This window comes from Chiloscyllium plagiosum, chromosome 22 (assembly GCF_004010195.1).
Source record: "Chiloscyllium plagiosum isolate BGI_BamShark_2017 chromosome 22, ASM401019v2, whole genome shotgun sequence".
NCBI classification, from domain to species: Eukaryota; Metazoa; Chordata; class Chondrichthyes; order Orectolobiformes; family Hemiscylliidae; genus Chiloscyllium; species Chiloscyllium plagiosum.
Window position 1 is genome coordinate 42,710,924 of NC_057731.1, and position 19,088 is coordinate 42,730,011.

Here is a 19,088-nt window from a genome sequence, read left to right on the forward strand (position 1 = left end):
AATAGGAACAAGGCCATGTCCCACAGCTGGGAGTGGCAAGAAATAAGGAGTTCATATCACTGCACCAGGATGAATGAAAGAGACAATCAAAAGGGGAGAACCCAGAGATTGTATTTGGATCCTGCTAAATCAAGGCGAGAATAGGTAGGGGTGTTTCACTAAGTAATTTCTGGTTCCCTGTTAAAATGTATGGAGCCACATGGATTGGAAACTGGGCCCAAGACAGAGAATGATGGTTAGTAAGCAACTGTCTTATGTTTACAACAAACCAAATCTCTCCCATGCTTGTGTAACCCTGTTCAAAATTTCTGTCCACGTACAGTTTTGCTGCCACTCTAGACCCAAGCCAGTTTCTTCGATATCATTTTTTTCTGCACTTAGCCCTTTCAGACCCTCCTCTGCTGTCTCTTCATCTCCATGTCACTCAGTTTGAATTTTTTTAGAAAATTAAAACATTTTTAAAATCGTCTCCTTTTGTATCATCATAGAATTATGATGATTTATGCTGTAGGTAGTGAATATATTCCCTTCTGTGCATTTTCCTCCAGAATGTCTACTTAGTTGCAATCTAAGTCCTTGTCATTCATAAGTTAAGTATGGATAGCAACAATTTGTCCTATCAATGTGTCACCAACATTGGAGTAGCAAGAGACCTTTTAGCCTATTAATGAGATTGTAGTTGACCTGTTTCCCAAATGACTATGCTTATCTTTGCTCAATACTTTAATGCATTGGCTAACAAAAAAATCTTAATTGCTTTGAAATTGCAATTAATCTAGCATCAGTTCTTATTTCAAAAGAAATTCCAAGCTTTGACTATTAATGTGAAGAAGTGCTTCCGAAATTCTTTCTGAAAAGTTTTTAGCTCTATGGTGCACCACTTCCCAAACCAATGTATCCCTCCTAAAATTGTACCCAGAACTGTACACAGTAACTCCAGATGGAGTTTAACCAAGGTTTTGTAAAAAGGAAGCATAATCTCGACTCCTTTTGTATTCCAAATTCTAAATATAAAGGCTAGCATTCTATTGGCTGCTTTCATTATTTTCTGTCCCTGCTTTTTAATGATCTGTGCAACTGAACCTCCAAGTGTCTTTGGAACGTGACTGGTTTTATCATTTCTTTTTAGAAAGTACCGGTACTCAACTTGATCACTTTAAAACTGTCGTGGATGACCTCATTTTGCCTTCATTGAAATCTCTTTGCCACAGTTTGCCCTTTAATTTAACTCCTCCATAACCTTTTAAATCATTTTATCCTTTCATCTACAATGGTTACACTGCTGCCTATCTTGGTCATTGATAAATTTTGGATATATAATGTTCTCTCCATGTATCTAAGTTATTAATAGTGTATTGTTGAGACACCAACAATGATGCTTGTGGGACACCCCCTGTCTATTATCCTGACTCTTCTGTCTCCTGATTCCTAACAAGATCAATAATTTGCCTGAATTCCTTGAGTTTTCCCAGGTCAATGTTTTCTACCCTCAGAATCCACTCACCAACCAAGCAGCGGACTCTTCAGACACAGTATAAATTTTGGTTTTCCCCTTAAGTTAATGATCTTGCAATTGTCATGATGAGTAAAAGCTGAAAAGCTTCAACAAATTTTTTTTCAGCAATGCTCATGTTTAATGTGTTTTAGAGGATAGAAATATATAGTATAAACAGGCTACCAATTGAAAATTATAGGAGATTAAGATAAAATACAAGAGATTCAGGAAAATAACTTTTTCTTGCACAAAGGTTATTGAGACTGGAATGTATAACTGGAAGAACTGTTTGAAGCAAACATAAAGGTCAGCATTAAGAATTTGGAGGGGTGACCTATCAAAATTAAATCGAGGAAAATGGATACTGTACATGGGATCAGGATGTTCTATGTGTGGGAAATAAATGAAAACACCGACTCATCAATTGAATCAAACAGCCTATTTCATGTTATTTCTTTAATATTATGTATGTGAATGATTTCATTTCCACTTTACAGACAGTTCCTGTGCTGGAAGCCCGTGCCTGTGCTGCGGCTGGACAGAGTGGCTTGATGGCTTTGTATGAAGCCATGTTCACACAGTACAGCATTTGTGCTGCTCAGGTCGGTCACTGATTTGTCCCTGCATTTCCTGAAATTGTTCTTGTGTTATAACTGGGTCACTCTTCAATAGTTTGTAAATTTGGATTCGCTTTTGTAAATGACTGAGTTTTGAATATGAAAAATTGCAATTAACATGCTCTTTTCGTTTCCAGATTCTTGTAACAAACTTGGATTTCCATGATGAGCAAAAGCGACGAAACTTAAGCAGTACACTTCATGAGCTTCTCCGGATGAATATCGTTCCAATTATCAACACCAATGATGCTGTTGTTCCCCCTCCTGAACCAAACAGTGACTTGCAGGGGGTAGGTGCATCACAGAATCCTGAATATCTAATTGGAATAGTTTAAGGTGGCAGCCCTGCTTAAAACACTAATAATTGTTTTGATTTATATAGATTCTTTTAACATAGTAAAATGTCCCAAGGCACTGCGCTTTACATCAAGAAAGATCAGAAAAAGTGATCAAAAGCTTGATTAGAGAGGCATTGTCATGATCCCACTTGATATTAGTCCTGGACAACTGATTCCAGACTGAAACCTGGGGCCTGATAGATCATTTTGATTTGTTTTGGTTTTAATGAAATGTTTTGCTGAAACATAAGCACACAATACTGGAGATTTTGCTTAAGCAAATAAAATAGATGTTTATGAACAAACAAAATGAAGATAAATAGGTTGATAGCTTTTTTTTCTTTGATGCTAATTCCAAGATTTTTAAATTCACACTAAAAATATAATTGTATTAATCCCAAAATACTCCTTTTAAGTTGAAAAGGAGAAAAACCTAACATAATCACAAGTGTTTTGGTGCTGAAGATGGCTGTTTGGCCCATTTGTGTCTGCACCATTTTTTTTCAAATGTGTATCATTGGCACTAACTAATCTCCTGCTTTTCCCAATACAAATGCATATTATTTCTGTATGTAATCATCAAATGCTCTCTTCAGTGTCTCACCTTGAAGTTGCCTCCACCATGCTTCCAGGTGGTGTACACAATACCCTAACTACATGCTGTGTGAAAAAGATTTTCTTGGATCACACTTGCTCCTTTTACAGATCACCTTAAACTTGTGCCCTCTAATTCATGTTCCTTTTTTGCTCAAGCTGAAATGAGTATTCTCAACCAATTCTTCCAACTTATGATTTTGAAAACCTCTTAGCCACATTCTCTCTAAAGAGAACAGTTCCTAATTTTTCAATCTGATTCCAGAAGTGAAGTTTCTCATCATTTCTATAAATTGCTCCTGGACTGCCTCCAATACATTCACATGCTTTCTATAATGTGGCACCCATAACTGTGCACAGCACTCTAGCTAAGTTCTAGCCAGCATCTCCTCCTTGGTCTTGTACCCTATGTCCATATTTATATAGTAACATTGTACACTTGGTTTTATTAACTTCTCTCTCCACCTCTCCTGCCACCTTTAGTGATCTGTGCACCTACGTACCCAGATCCCTATGCTTCTGTACCACCTTTAGACTTCTACACCTATTTTATATTGTCTTTCAATATTGTTCCTCCCAAGGTGTATCACACCACACTTTTTTTTTCTCTGCATTGAGCCTCATCTGCCATCTGTCTGCCCACTTCACCAACTTGTCTGTGTCCTCTTTTGGAGTTCTGCACTGTCCCCTTCACAGCTTCAATTCTTGTAAATCCCATGTCATTTGCAAACTTTGAAATTGTCCCCTGCATACCAAGATCTACATCATTAATATATATTAAAGAAAGCAAGAATTCCAGTACCAATCCCTGGGGAGCCTCCATGCAAACCTTCCTGCAGCCCAAAAAATTTTGATCATTGCTCTTTCTTTCCTCTCGCTCGACCAATTTTGTATCCATGTTGCTACAGTCCCTTTTATTCCATGGCCTATAATGTTCCTCACGTGTTTTCAGTGTTGTGTTGTAGGAAATTCCTTCTGGAAGTCTGTGCCACATCAAGAGTATTATTCTCACTGAGCCTTTGACTTCTTCTTTAAAAAGAAACTGCAGCATAGAGTTATAAAGCATGGAAACAGACCCTTCAGTCCAACCAGCCCATGCCGAACATAAGCCCAAAATAAACTAGTTCGACCTGTCTGCTCCTGGCCCATATCCCTCCATCTTTCCTATTCATGGATCTATCCAAATGTCTTAAAGTAGTATTTGCATCCTCATCCACCACCTCCTCAGGAAGTTCGTTCCACATGTGAACCACTGTGTAAAACAAAATTATCTTTTTTTTTTTTAAATCTCTCTCCTCTCACCCTAAAATGTGTCTCTTGTGTTGAAATCCCCCATCCTCGAGGAAAGACATCTGTTATTAACTCTATCTGTACCTCTCAGTTTAATCAAGTACAAATTCCTCTTCAGAAATCCATGTTGACTCTCTGTAATCAAACCAACTTTTTTCATGTGACCACTAATTCTATCCTGAATAATTTTCTCTAGAAGCTTCCCCACCTCGGAAGTTAAGCTCACTGAGCTGTAATTCCTGGGTTTGTCCTTACAATCTTTCTTTAACAAGGCTATATTTTCAATTCTTTAGTGTTCTAGCGTGTCCCTGAGTCGAGGAGAAACCTCTTCACCATGTCCACCTTATCCAGGCCTCTCTCCGTTTCAATCAGATTCCCCCTCATCCTTTTAAGCTCAGAGTACAGGGCCAGTGTCCTGAACCACTCCTTATGGCAAGCCCATCATCCCATGATCATTTGTGTAAACCTCTTTTGAACCCTCCCCCACCCCACCAAGCCAGCATGTTATTCCTTAGATACGGGGCTTAAAAACTGCTCACGATATTCCAGATGCAATCTGACCAAAGCGTTATACAGCCTCAGCAGTACATCTGTCTCTAGTATTCTAGCCCTTCTGAAATAAATTCGAATATTAAATTTTCCTTCCTAACTGCACATTGAAACCTGCATGTTAACCTTAAGAGAATCCTGAACTAGGACTACCAAGTCCCTTTGCCCTTCAGATTTCTAAAACCTTTTCCCGTTTAGAAAGTAGGCTATACCCCTGTTCTTTTTTATCAAAGTGCATAACCTCAGTTTGCCACATTTGTTTTCCATCTGCCACTTCTTTGCCCACTCTAAGCCTATTCAAATCCTTTCCCCAGCCTCCCCGCTTCCCTAACACAACCCATCCCTCCCGCTATCATTGTCATTAGGTTTACAGATGACACAATGTCCTCAGTTTCTTTGTCTGGACCTTTTGATGTACAACATGAATGGTAGTAGTCCTAACATTGACCCTTGCAGAACTCTGATAGTCACTGCTACCATCCTGAAAAAGGTCCCTATATACTTACTCTCTGCCTTCTGGCTATCAGCCATATCCTATATAAATGCCGTACCTTGCCCCTGTTACCTGGAGTCCTAATCTTTCTTAGCAGCCTTCTGTCCGACACCTTGTCAAGGCCTTCTGGAAATCCAAATATATCACGTTCACTGGCTCTCCAGCTACCTGTCAAGCTGGTCGTTTGTTCATCGCATGAGCAAGAAGCTCTGCAGTGAGATGAGGCGATTATTACAGCAAATGTACTTAATTTGTTCAGCTTATTCCCTTTAACTGTTGTTACCAGCCAAGGCTGTGCTATATTTGGGTAAGTTTTTCCTGGATGCTGCTACTGAAGATCTCAATCCCTGTGACAAATAGACATAAAATTAAGCCAATGATACCTCCTGGGAACGAACCAGTTTTTGCGTCTTTATCTCTTGTCACCTGGTTTCCAAGGCCAATTTGAATACTTTAATAATGTTCTATCTTGCTTAGTTAATTCATATTATGAACAGGGCATTGTTTGTTAATCTCTTTCAATTAGTTCAGGAAGGCAGTTTTTAGAAGAGTTAGATGCCATTTCTCCTAGAAGCCATTTTGTTATGTTATTTTATGTTACGTGCATTAAAAAGCCATTTTGTAGTTTAGTAAAAGCATGCATTAAATGATTGCTCCTGACAACAGCCTAAATCCAGATTTCCGATTCTCACTACTACATCGACATGAAGTGAATTTGGCTGTCTTCCTCAATAATGCTATGTCCTTCTTGTGAAGTGTGTGAAAAGTGCTGGGATGTAGAAGGAAGTTTATTTTGTCCCTTTGAGTGGAAACTCAACCTGGGAACAAGGTGCCACTAACCAATCTACAAATGCTGAGGTTTGGTAATTGTACACAAAGTTGGCTCTTATTAATAGGAGGAGAAAGTGAGGACTGCAGATGCTGGAGATCAGAGCTGAAAATGTGTTGCTGGAAAAGCGCAGCAGGTCAGGCAGCATCCAGGGAACAGGAGAATCGACGTTTCGGGCATAAGCCCTTCTTATTAATATCCCCAAGAAAGGAACCAATTGACAAGGCGAGATGGGTACCATTTATCTAATTTGGGAAGAGGCTGCCACATATGATATTCTAATGTTAAGAAAAACTCACCCTCCCAGAGAAGGGCAGCAAGAATTGTCTACAGTATTCTAAAAATGGCCTCACCAATGTCCTGTATAGATGCAACATGACATCTCAACTCTAATACTCAATGTTCTGACCGAAGAAGCATCACCCTGTCTGCTGGCGACTTCACTTTCAAGGAACTATGCACTTGGACTCCTAGGTCTCTTTATTTGGCAACACTCTCCAGGCCCTACCATTAAGTCTATAAGTCCTGCCCTGGTTTGCCTTAACAAAATGCAACACTTTGCATTTACCTAAATTAAACTCCATCTGCCACTTCTCATCAGACCCAGGTCGTGTTGTACTCTGCACAGTGAAGAAGATTTTCTCACTGTACCATCTATTCTGGTGTCATCTGGAATACCATACTTACTTACCATACACCCTATATTCCCATTCAAATCATTTATATAAATGATGAAAAGCAATACACCCAGCACTGATCCTTGTGGCACGCCACTGGCCCAATCCAAAAAACAACCCTCCATCACCACCCTCTGTCTCTGACCTTCAAGTAAAGTTTGTATCCAATTAAGTTTCTCTTTAAGCTTAAGATTGTTTCTGTGAGCTTCAGCTTGGTTTATTTTATCGAGGGCATTCTTCATTCTGTGTTTTGATTTCCAGCAGGTAATCAGTATCAAGGACAATGATAGTCTGGCAGCAAGACTTGCAGTGGAGATGAGAGCAGATATGCTGATTGTCCTTTCTGATGTGGAAGGTGAGTGAGAGCTCTAGCAAAACCTCAGTTTAGCTTAGCATTTCCTGTATTTTGTGTAGTCTGTCAGTAATACCATTCTCGGACACTGTCATTGGACTCGGTAACTACAGCAGGCAAGCAGTGGACCAGGAAGTTCACAATCTATATTGGATTAGCTCATTAGGATGCGACTTTAAAGAGGTCCTTCACATTACAACACACCGGATTGGAAACAGACTATATTTGGTGGTTAAAGAGTTACAAGAAAGGTGCTGTATACATGGGATTACTATAAAATGTTGAGAACAAAGGGTATGAGCAACCTCCCGTTCAAAGTTGTAAATCAATTGAAGGCTTTTCCCCTGGCTGTACTCTACCCCTCTTACAAGTAACCTTGTGTCAACAGCCCCTGCAACTACTGACAACAATTTAGACTATATCTACCCTCTCAGGTAGACATTTAAAAAAAAAATGCCATGATACTATTTTGAAGAACAGGGAAGTTATCCTGGTACATGAATTTTTATTATCTTAGTGAATTTTTGAAATTTTGAATTTAATTCAAATTTAGAATTTTCATAATATTTCATAGTAATAGAAACAGGAGTAGATCATTTTGCCTATCGAGCCTGTCTAATGGCAACCATTGATTGTTGTATAAACCCATCTGGTTCACAGATTTCCTTCCCAAAAGGACATTAGTCATCTTATCTGGCCTGGCCTACATGTGACTCTCGAGCCATTGAAACATGTTTAATGCTTAACTGTCCCCTCAAGCGTGGGATGAGTCATATATTAGTGACCCAATTAACAATACTTTCATCCCATGAATGAATTAACATAATTAGAACAGTAATGACACATCCAAAAATGCTTAATTGGATGTAAAGTTATTTGGCAATCCATTGGTTGTGATAGGCATCACATAAATGCAAATCATTTGTTTAGTAATCTCCTGTGTGACACAATGAAAGGTTGAATTTAATTTTAGTGAACTGAGCCTTTCCAATTATTTTGATTAGGAAGGGAAGATAAGTCAGGGTTCCTAGTCCAAATGTTATTTGTAGGTGACTGATGAAGTTGGATTGTATATTGTGCTCTCCTATTCTCTGTTGTCAGGAAGACTGTCAGAATGGCCCATGAAGATTCACTATTGAACAACAGCCAGAGGATGCAAGCTACTCATGTGGTAGAACTGTACCTGCCTAAAAGTTAGGGGATGGAATTAATGAGAATAGAGGATGAGATCACTTGCCACAGTTATGAGTGATGTGGAGTCCAGTCATCAGGAAGCTGGAAGGGCCATCTTTTTCTTAAGTTGCCTTTGAGACTTGCAAATTGCTATAATTGGCATCTTGAAACTCATACAGCAAACTCTTTTTTTTTATTGTGGAGTTTGATTGAAATGAAATTGCTGATCTGTTAGATCAAACAGTCAGATCAGCAGGGCTGGGTGTTTTAAAAATTGTAATTTTATGTAATTTAGCAAAGCCTGGGTGTGTCTTTGGTCTTTTTTAGTTGTGTTTTTTAATCTGCTGATGTGGTGGTCATGTTTAGTGAGTCGAGAGGTTGATATGGTAACCATCTGGTATGTTTATTCAAAGGATAGAGGTTAGTTACTGTCAGAGTATAACTGACGTTATAGAGATGGGAAATAGTTTACTATATAGCACCTGTAAAGTGGCAAAAAGTCCAAGACATATCATAAAATTGATATCTTGCCAGATAAAAATATATTAGAAGAAGGTGACCAAAGGCTAGGTCCGAATTGGAGGATTTAAGTAGTGTGTTGAATGGCAGGAGAGAGCTGGAGAAGTTTAGGGAAGAAATTTTAAAGCTTAGGGCCTAAGTAGCTTAAAGGGCCAATTACCAAGGATGGAGTTAAGAAAATCGGGGATCCAAAGCTGTCGCGAATGGAGTAAAGCAGAAATCTCTGGCTTGTAGAACAGTAGGAAGTTACATAGCCAGAGAGCAACACGATTATGGAAAGATTTGAATGTTGAAATTTCACACTCCTATTCACTCGCTTCTGTAATTATTTAGGTTGTGGATCATTTGTATCTGAATTATGTTTTGAGTAATTAGTAAAATACTGTTTCTTTGTTTCAGGTCTTTTTGATAGTCCACCTGGATTGGATGATGCTAAGCTTATTGATACATTTTATCCTGGAGACCAGCAGTCTATCACATTTGGCACAAAATCCAGGGTGGGCCTTGGAGGCATGGAGGCAAAGGTTGGAGAAAGGCTGTGACCATTTGTGATTTGTTTTTAAAAAAACATTTATTGTAACTTTGAATTTTAATGTGGGTTTTCTGTGCGTCTGAAGTTAATTAACTTGTAAATATTTCTGTAGCCATGGTGATGTTAATTAAAACTGTTTTTGTGGCCTAGCTTTAGAATTAATGGGTTTATGTCCACCACTAATGGATTTTTGTTTATCTTTGTTTGTTTTGCAACCCAGCAGGATAAGTATTAAGGCTTCAAGGTTTGTTTGAGATTTCTGGATTTTTTTTCCCCCAAGTGTAAAGACCCATAGCTTAGAGTTTTTAGCAAGTTTTACTTTGTGTTTGGCAGTCTTGTGACGTCCTTGAATGAAGATGGTGTACAGACCAGTGCTCCTGGGAAGGGAACAATGTAGTGAAACAAGATTACCTTGGAGTAAAGAGTGAGTATTTGTCCCAGATCAGAAGTATTGGGATAAAAACCCTGAAGAGCTCACTAAAAGCTGATTATATTTAAGCTCTGATGTATAATAAGGGGCGGAATAGTGGCTCATTGCTGCCTCCCAGCACCAGGTACCCGGGTTCGATTCCAGCCTCTGACCACTGTGCAAACTCCACACAGACATTCTCCTCATGTCTGCGTGGGTTTCATCTGGGTGCTCCAGTTTCCTCTCCCAATACAAAGATGTGCAGGTTAGGTGAATTGGCCGTGCTAAATTGCCCATAGTGTGTTCAGGGACGTGTAGGTCAGGTGCATGAGTCAGGAGTAAATGCAGGGAAATGGATCTGGGTGGGAAACTCTTCGCAGGGTCGTTGTGGACTTGTTGAGCTGAAGGGCCTGTTTCCACACAGTAGGAATTCTAATTCTAATAATAACTCCAGGATGAACTATCTGTAGCTTCTGTCTGAGTTAACATCACAAGTGACTTAAACCTCCTGAATTTTAGAGACTGGAATTCTAGTGTGAGTACCATACAAGTGTGTTTTTAGGTACTCTTCAAGGTTTTTTTTGTTACTGGATGAGGAATGTGTTTTGCTTACTGTACAAACTTCAAACAAAAACAGTATTTACAAAGGAGTATTTTGAGATTAATATGATTGTTTTTACTGAGAGTTTAAAATGCTTTGAATTTTCATTATAAGCAGATAGTTAAGTTTAGTTTGTTTAATTTTTATCCCCATTTCTTTTGTTAATAAACATCTGTTTTATGATTGAAGCAAAATTTGCAGCATTCTGTATTTGCACGTCAGCAAGAGACCCCTTTTATTAGAACTAAAACAAAACAATATGTAATCTATCAAATCAGGTTTTTGCTGGAATCTGAGTTGTTAAGTAATAAAGTCACATTGGATTATAACACGGATAAATGATTTAAATGGAAGTCAAGACATATGGTGAACATTCAATGTTTCAGTTTTTTTCCCCCAGTGTTTATAATGTGCTCAATCTTGTAGCCTGCAATGTACTGCAATGATATTCAGCATTTTCTTTCTTTTTGGAACTATCGAATTGTTTGCGTTGGATCTGTGATGGGAATCTACAGAAGCGTTTTAGAGCTGCCCATGGAGATACCCTTTGATGCATTTCGAGTGAATTTAGGTGTTCTGGGAAATAATAAAATCATAAACTCAGTTCATAATATGCTGTTGTCTGGAGCACAGATCGCAATTACTGGCATAGTGCTGGAAGCTGGAGACTGCAACCAAGCACCCCAGCAGAACTTAAAGCAAGATATTTGAAATGCTCTGTTAATTTCGGATGGATGTTCAGTCTCCTTTTCAGGAGATCGTACGCATAGTGTTGTTGGATCTGCTCTACAGATAAACTCCTAACCTGTCACTGCTGTAGATTGACGTTCAGAATAATTAGAGGGCAGTTTGCTTATTGGATAGGACGTAATTTTGACTTTGTTTCCGAAATCACCGACTGTCTGAAAGCTGAGGGAATGATTTTGTGATTTTTTTTTAAAAGAAAATCTTTGTTCCTCCACTGTATACCTTTTTATACCTTTATTTTCTCGTTAGCCTGCAGGCTGAAAACTGGATGCTGCTCAGTCAGGTTTTCTGTAAAGTATAAGGGATTTACTTTGATCTGGCCCCTGGGGATGTAAAGCAAGATCGGGATAGATGTATGAGTGAATGATAGCCAGTCTGGAAGATACTTAAAAATCCAGCTGTCCTCTGATATAATTGATACCAACTTGGGTTAGAAGCTGTAATCTGTAACCTGCTTGCATGGTTTACAGGAACATCCTAAAGTACAGTACCTGTTGTACATCATGTGACATCTGTGTGTTATAGGTGAAAGCAGCACTTTGGGCTCTCCAAGGAGGAACATCTGTGGTCATAGCAAGTGGGACCCACCCAAAAGTAACTGGCCATGTAATCAATGACATTGTCGAGGGAAAGAAAATTGGAACTTTCTTCTCTGAGGTCAAACCTGCAGGTGGGTGCAAAGTGATTTGTTATAAATAGATCACCTTTCTCAAGTATTAATACTGGATTGACTACTGAATTATAGATTTAAACAAAGAATATAAATATAGAAAGTAACAAATTAGAAAATAGACAAATATACATTACACTTTGAGTAATAAAATTATCACACTCTGACAGTAGATGTTACATTAATAACCATAGCTACAGGCAAGAGGAATGTTACTGCGGGGGAAAAAACGGATTTGTATTTCCATTATTCGTTTCACACCCTCAGGACATCCCCAAAGTTAATGAAGTAAACTTTTTTAAATATTGCCATGTTCTAGTGTTGAAATATACTGTTGAGATAAATATGTCCAGGGCACTGTTAGTACTCTGGGCTGCTTTTCAAATAGTGGTTTAAGATGCAGTTTTTTGCTACAGTGTAATACATTGTGCTGTTACTGACTTATAAGATGTTTAATTTATTAATCTTCAGATAGGATTAGTAAATGTGCTCTCTGATCTCTGGTAGGCCCCACTATTGAACAACAAGCAGAAATGGCAAGGACTGATGGACGAGTCATGGCTTCGCTACAGCCAGATCAAGTTAGTGACTAATTGAATCCTTTAGTTTGCAATCTGTGGTTTATCAAGAGTAGAAGTTCTGATTTCTTGAAGTTTATGGTCAACATTCTGCTTTTTATAAACCTATTAATTATGTTAAAATTGTTCCCATTGGGGATTTTGCATTTCTTTTTTATTCCCTCTTACCATTTTACTCCATTCTCTCTCTTCCATTGTCTCACAACATGTCACAATATGAAGTCTGTTGTATCTTCAGCTGAGTGAATTTTTTTTGGTTAGAAATTAATACTGGTTATGGGAGTCAAAGCTATAATTCCTTCAGGGTGTGGAGTGAGTACAGGTTTAAATCTGGCACGGATCCCATTCACACCAGTCTCCGGGATAGTGCGTAGAGATATACAGTAAAAGAGTACAGTGTTATTTTGAAATCATTTGACTCCTGTGTCTCCCCACCTTGACTGTATGACCAGATTGAGGGCCTTTCCTTGTGGGTAGTGGAATGCATGTATGGTAGCTGGGGCATATGGTCAAAGATAAAATCCTGTGCTTAATGGCCTTTTTGTTTTATGTTGTATGTGTTTTGATGTCTTTGTCTCTTTGCAGAGGGCTGATATTATTCACCGGCTGGCTGATCTCCTGACAGACCATCGAGATGAAATCCTGAAAGCCAACGAAAAAGACATGGAGAAAGCAGTGACCTTGGGTCAGAGCAAAGATCTTATTTTTGGCCTTATTATCTGTGATTTATAAAGGTTGTTGCATGTTATAAATTTTATTTATAGGTCAGACATGTTTGAGCTGTCCAATGCCCAGAGAGATGTTTTTTGTGGAAGGCTAGGGGACAAAAGCAGCCCTGGTATATCTGTCATTCTATATATCACAAGGTGTAAAAAGAATCCAGGCGATTTGTTTTCATCATCCTAATGCTGTCTAGCATATAAAATTGTCATTTGTGTTGTCCTTGGCCTTTTTGTTTGCATTGCCTAAACTAGTCAACTGTGTAAGCAGTGACATGAGACCAACGCCTAATGATTGTTCGGACCATTTCATAGAATGAAATCCATTGTGACCACACTTGTTTCTGAATTCTACGATCATTACAATACTAACCTGTAATAAAAACAAAGTGTTAAGCAAGTGGTGAAACCCAAAGAAGAGGAATATTGAACTCCAAATATTAATTCTCTTTCTCTCTCCACAGATGCTGCTAAACCTGCTGAATTTCTCCAGCACTTGTTTTTATTTCAGACCTCCAACATTGCATTTATTTCAGTACAAAGCCATATTTAACTCATGCAATCATGATATAAAATTAAGCATTCTTTATAATGTATGCTTCCATTTTGTGCCAATCTGTAGCAATGTTTTTATAGTCCATTAAACTCCAAATTCGCTATTATTTCATAGTCAGATGATCAGAGAGCTACCAGGACAACCACACTGAGTACTTGTTGCAGCTAATTGATTCCTTGCCAAACCAAACTTGTAATAACTGGGTAAAAACCAAAAGAACTGTGGATGCTGTAAATCAAGCAAAAAGAGAAATTGCTGGAAACGCTCAGCAGGTCTGGCAGTATCCATACAGAGAAATCAGTTAATGTTTCAGATCCGATGACCCTTCCTCAGAACTGATGGTAGCTATGAAAATGTTCGTTGATATGCAGAAGGGAGGGAGTAAAGAGTAAATGATAAGTGGGTGTTGAACCCAAAGAAAGAGAAGAACAGTTTGACAAGAAGTGGATAATGATCTGGCTAGGAGGGTGAATAGCTGTTAATGGAGACTGTTAGCCACTGACAGTCCCCAATGGATTGTGTAATAGCAGATTGTATGATAACGAGGCTTGGTGTGTGGGGATTGGGTTCAGGACATGGGAGAATTTAATTGCTCCCTTTCCATCTCCAAGGACTCAAATGCACCTACTTCCATCTGAAACAGCACTTTGTCTGCACTTCACAATCTAATCTACTACATTTGCTGCTCACAATGTGGTCTCCTCAACATTGGGAACCAAAACGTAGATTGGGTGACCATTTCACAGAAAACCTGTCCACAAAAAGCTTCCAAAGAAGCTCAGCGCAAGCTGGAAGGACAGCACCTCGTTTTCTGCTTGGGGACCCTGCAACCTTCTGGATTCTATCGAGTTCAACAACTTTAGGGCTTGAGCTCTCCCATGCCCCTACCCCAACCCTCTCACACCAGGCCTTCTTATCACATTGTCAGCCACTAACAGACCCCATTAATAGCTGTTCACCCTCCTGGCCAGATTGTTATCAACTCCTTTTCTGTCCAACTGTTCTTCTCTCTCTTGTTTACTCCTTACCCCCTTCCCACACCCTATCCTCTACATACAAACTAACATTTTCCTAGCTACCATCAGTTCTGAGGAAGGGTTACTCGATGTGAAATGTTAGCTCTGATTTCTCTCCACAGATGCTGCTCGATCTGTGCTTTTCCAGCAATTCCTGTTTTTGCTTGTAAACACTGGATGTCAGAGATATTGATGGGAAGTATAATGACAAGTGATTTCTATGCATCTTTTATCTTTCTCTGGAGCAGGTCGACTTTCACAACCACTGTTAAAGCGGTTGTCCCTCACAACAGCAAAGTTAAATAGCCTGGCCATCGGTCTCCATCAGATTGCAGCATCCACTCAGGACAGTGTGGGCCGGCTAATCAGGAGAACCAGAGTTGCAAAAGGACTGGACCTGGAGCAAATAACTGTTCCCATTGGTGTCCTGTTAGTGATTTTTGAATCTCGTCCAGACTGTCTTCCCCAGGTGAAAAGCAACATTGTATGAAATGCATGAGGATGACAGAAAATGGCTCAGATTAGAATCGTATAGAGTAGTCGAACTAAGGTAAAAGAATATTGAACAGGAAAGTTGAAGTCCTAAAGGGCCAAAGTGGAAGATTACACTGGTGGATTGTGTACAATACCTTGTAAACAAAGGTGATAAATGCCAATCTTTTTGTTATCATCCTCATCCCAAAATCAAGTCAGAAAAATTAAGTGATTCTCATAGCATGGTTATTTCAGCCACTTTAAGCAGTTTCTGGACACTCCATTACAGAATGGAAATTAACATCATAGAGAGTGAACACAATAGATTGACCAGAATGATTCATTGAACCTTGGAGCAGGCATAGGCCATTTGGCCCTTCAAGCCTGCTTTGTTGTTCACATGATCATGGCTGATCCTTTATCTCAATGTCATATTCTCTCTTTTTTTTCTCTCCATTCTCCTTTTAATGTTTTTAATATCTAAAAGCTTATCAGTCTCTTTCTTGAATACACTCAGTGACCTGGACTCCACAACTTTTGATGGTAACAAATTCCACACTAACCACTCTTTGAAGAAATATTTTCTCATCTCAGTCATTTAGAAATGTTGAAACTAAGAGCTGGAGTGCCACTCAGCCATTCCAAAGGTCACTGATAATAGTGATGAGAGGCCTGAGGTATTGAGACTATTTCCACTGGAATAGAGAAGGCTCAGTGGAGATTCTTCATAGTTTTTTAAAAACTATAAAGATAATGCAATGGAAATAGGGAAGAACTGAGGGTGGAGGGGTAGAGTGATGAAGGGTCATAATTTTAAAATTATCACTGAAAATGAGAGCGGTTATGACCAGTTTCCTTTACAAGTAAGTTATTGGAGCAAGGATGTCAAAATATACAGGTCATTGCATTTCTAACGTTGAACCTGAAAAATGGGGAGAATGTGAAGTAATGTATTTACATAGCACAGACACAAACTGGCTGAATGGCATCCATTGAACTGTAAAGTTGTGCGATGTATCCAAACTTGACAGATTTTGATGTCCCAGAAATAATGGTTAGACAACACTTTAGCTTTGCAATTTTTGTATTTGAAAGATTTTTTCCAGTAGCAAATAGCAGGCTGTGGATAACTAAGAACTATTAGATAAATTGGTTTCAAGAAGTTTGAAAGGTTATTGCAGAAAACAAAAGCTCATGCTGTCAGAATTAACATGAACATGGATAGAAGATTGGCTGTTTGGCAGAAAGCAGTACACATTAATGAGTATACATCCTTGGCAGGATGTAACATTGTTTTCTCTCGTGGGTGAGTCCAGAACTAGGGGACACTGTTTTAAAATTAGGAATCAGGACAGAGATGAGATTTTTATCTTAAAAATTTGTGCAATTTTTTGGATTTTTCTGCCTCAGAATATTTGAATTTTTTTAACACAGATGTGGATAGATTCTTAGGCAGGGAATCAAGGCCTATCAGAGATGGGAATGTTGATTGTAAAACACAAACAGATCAGTCATGATCATCTTGAATAGTGGAGCAGGCCTGAGGGGCCTTATATAGGGAGAAATAGACAACAGATCACAGGTTGTAGGGTAGGGATTGATAATACTTCATTTGATAAAATATGTGCAGTCTGGCCATCTGAAGTACATTAGAACAGCAAGGATTGTTCTGTATGATTGGAACTTAATACTGAAGAATAAAAGAATTAAGAGAAAACTTTAAATTTATATTGCATCTCAGCATATCTCCGGGTCCTTTGCACCCAGCAAGTGACTTTTGAAATATAGTTGGCTTGTTAATTAGCCAAATGGTATTTAGGAAATTTTGAAAATACACTAAGTTCTGTGGCTGCCACGGAACATAAAAGCTTACATTGTTTAGGAATTTTAAAGTTGTGGTACATTTATAGAATCAAAGAATCGTTATGATGCAGAAGGAGGACATTCACCCACCATATCTGTGCTGACTTTGAGTATTTTGACATGCTGTCAAGATCCTGCCTTCTCTCCATAACTATGGTTTCTATTTAAATGATTGCCTGATGTCCTCTTGAATGCCTCAGTTGAATCAGCCTTCACCATAGTTAACAGGCAATGCATTCCAGACCTTAAATACTTATTGTGTGAAAAAGTTTTTTTTCTTATCTCTCATTTCCTTCTTTTGTAAAACACTTCAAATCTGTTCCTCTGGTTCTTGATCCTCTCAAGCGGAAACAGTTATTCCTTATCTACTGTACCCACACCCCTAATGATTTTGATCCCAAGCCACTTACTCTGTACTAGAACAGGGCTGGGCTGCTTCCCTTTTTAGAATGTGGGTAGTGTACAATAAACAGGTTCCAATTAAAACATTTTAATAAACTGAGCAAATTTGCTTTATTCTTATTGGGAACCGGTTAATTTGTAAGTTCTGTATAGCAGAATATGGAATCCAAATTGAATCAAAAAAATACTGTTATTTGTTTCCATTTTATAGGTTTCTGCACTGGCAATAGCAAGTGGAAATGGCCTGTTATTGAAAGGAGGGAAAGAAGCGACTCTCAGCAACCACATTCTGCACCATTTGACACAGGAAGCACTTTCCATGCATGGTGTCAAGGACGCAGTTCATTTGGTAGGTGCTGATTCAAGTTTTTAGTTTAGTGACAAACTGACTATGTTACTGAGTGAGGGATTCATGCTGTTGTGTTTAGGAACTCCGACTTTAGTTCGAGATGGTGCTTGATTATCGGCCATTATAGATCAGTGAGAACAGAGGTAATTGATACAGAACCTGGGGTAAATTAGGATTTGGGCAGCAGAGTTTTAGATAATCTAAAATTGTATTGAAAATGCAATATGGAAGACCAGACAGGAGGACTTTGGAATATTGTGTTTGGAAATAGCAATGGCAGGATAATGGTTTCAGTTGAGATAAGTAATACAGATGGAAGTTCGTGGTCTGTCTTGTGATGTGGGTTTGAAAGTCAGATTGAGATCAAGAAGGAGACTGAGATTTGTAGGTTACAGTACAGCATGAATTGAAAATAATCTCAAAATAGGGATCTTTTAGGGGAAATGTTTGTGTGTTAGACTATAGAATGTATTGGATGCGAATCTTATCAGAGTGGATTGGTTGGAGAGACAGATGGAAGCGATGAAGAATTTGCAACAGCAACAGTATGTGATGGGTGGCAGTTATAGGAAGTGGGGGGGGAAATGTCTCCGATACAGTCATAGATGGGTTAACTCCAGGAAGGGTAAGAGTGGTAAGCACCTAGGGCAGGAGTCTTTTGTGGATATAACCATTTCAAACAGGTATGCTGTTTTGGAAAATGTAGGGGGTGATGGATTCTCAGGGGAACATAGCATGTACAGCCAAGTTTCTAGTATTGAGACTGGCTCGAATACAACAAGGGGTACGTCTGCTTTCAAGAGATCAATTGTGTTAGGGGATTCTGTAGTCCGAGGTACAGACAGACGTTTCTGTGGCCAGCAGAGAAAAAGCAGAATGGTGTGTTGCTTCCCTGGTGCCAGGCTCAAGGATGCAGAATGTTCTCATGGGGGAGAGGGCCCAGCAAGAGGTCATTGTCCACATTGGAACCAATGATATAGGAAGGGAAAAGGTTGAGACTCTGAAGGGAGATTAGAGAGTTGGGCACAAATTTAAAAAGGAGGTCCTCAAGGGTAGTAATACCTGGATTACTCCCGGTGCTATGAGCTAGTGAGGGCAGGAATTGGAGGATAGAGCAGATGAATGCATGGCTGAGGAGCTGGTGTATGGGAGAAAGATTCACATTTTTGGATCATTGGAATCTCTTCTGGGGTAGAAGTGACCTGTACAAGAAGGACGGATCGCACCTAAATTGGAAGGGGACTAA

At 39.0% G+C, this 19,088-nt stretch overlaps 1 protein-coding gene across 3 annotated transcripts in view; it reads left to right on the forward strand.

Moving 5' to 3' along the window:
• Positions 1 to 19,088, forward strand: part of aldh18a1 (aldehyde dehydrogenase 18 family, member A1) — a 59,403-nt gene that overhangs the window by 13,826 nt on the left and 26,489 nt on the right. For 2 of the 3 annotated variants that reach the window (XR_006314957.1, XM_043712872.1), the window contains exons 5-13: positions 1,993 to 2,097; positions 2,250 to 2,402; positions 7,144 to 7,237; positions 9,326 to 9,450; positions 11,741 to 11,885; positions 12,393 to 12,466; positions 13,049 to 13,148; positions 15,003 to 15,223; positions 17,705 to 17,842. Coding sequence is in view for 2 of the 3 variants with exons in the window: in XM_043712872.1 (XP_043568807.1) it covers positions 1,993 to 2,097; positions 2,250 to 2,402; positions 7,144 to 7,237; positions 9,326 to 9,450; positions 11,741 to 11,885; positions 12,393 to 12,466; positions 13,049 to 13,148; positions 15,003 to 15,223; positions 17,705 to 17,842 (1,155 nt within the window). In the remaining variant the exon portion in view is untranslated. The remainder of the gene's footprint in view (positions 1 to 1,992; positions 2,098 to 2,249; positions 2,403 to 7,143; positions 7,238 to 9,325; positions 9,451 to 11,740; positions 11,886 to 12,392; positions 12,467 to 13,048; positions 13,149 to 15,002; positions 15,224 to 17,704; positions 17,843 to 19,088) is intronic. The other variant, XM_043712873.1, reaches the window with a different exon arrangement.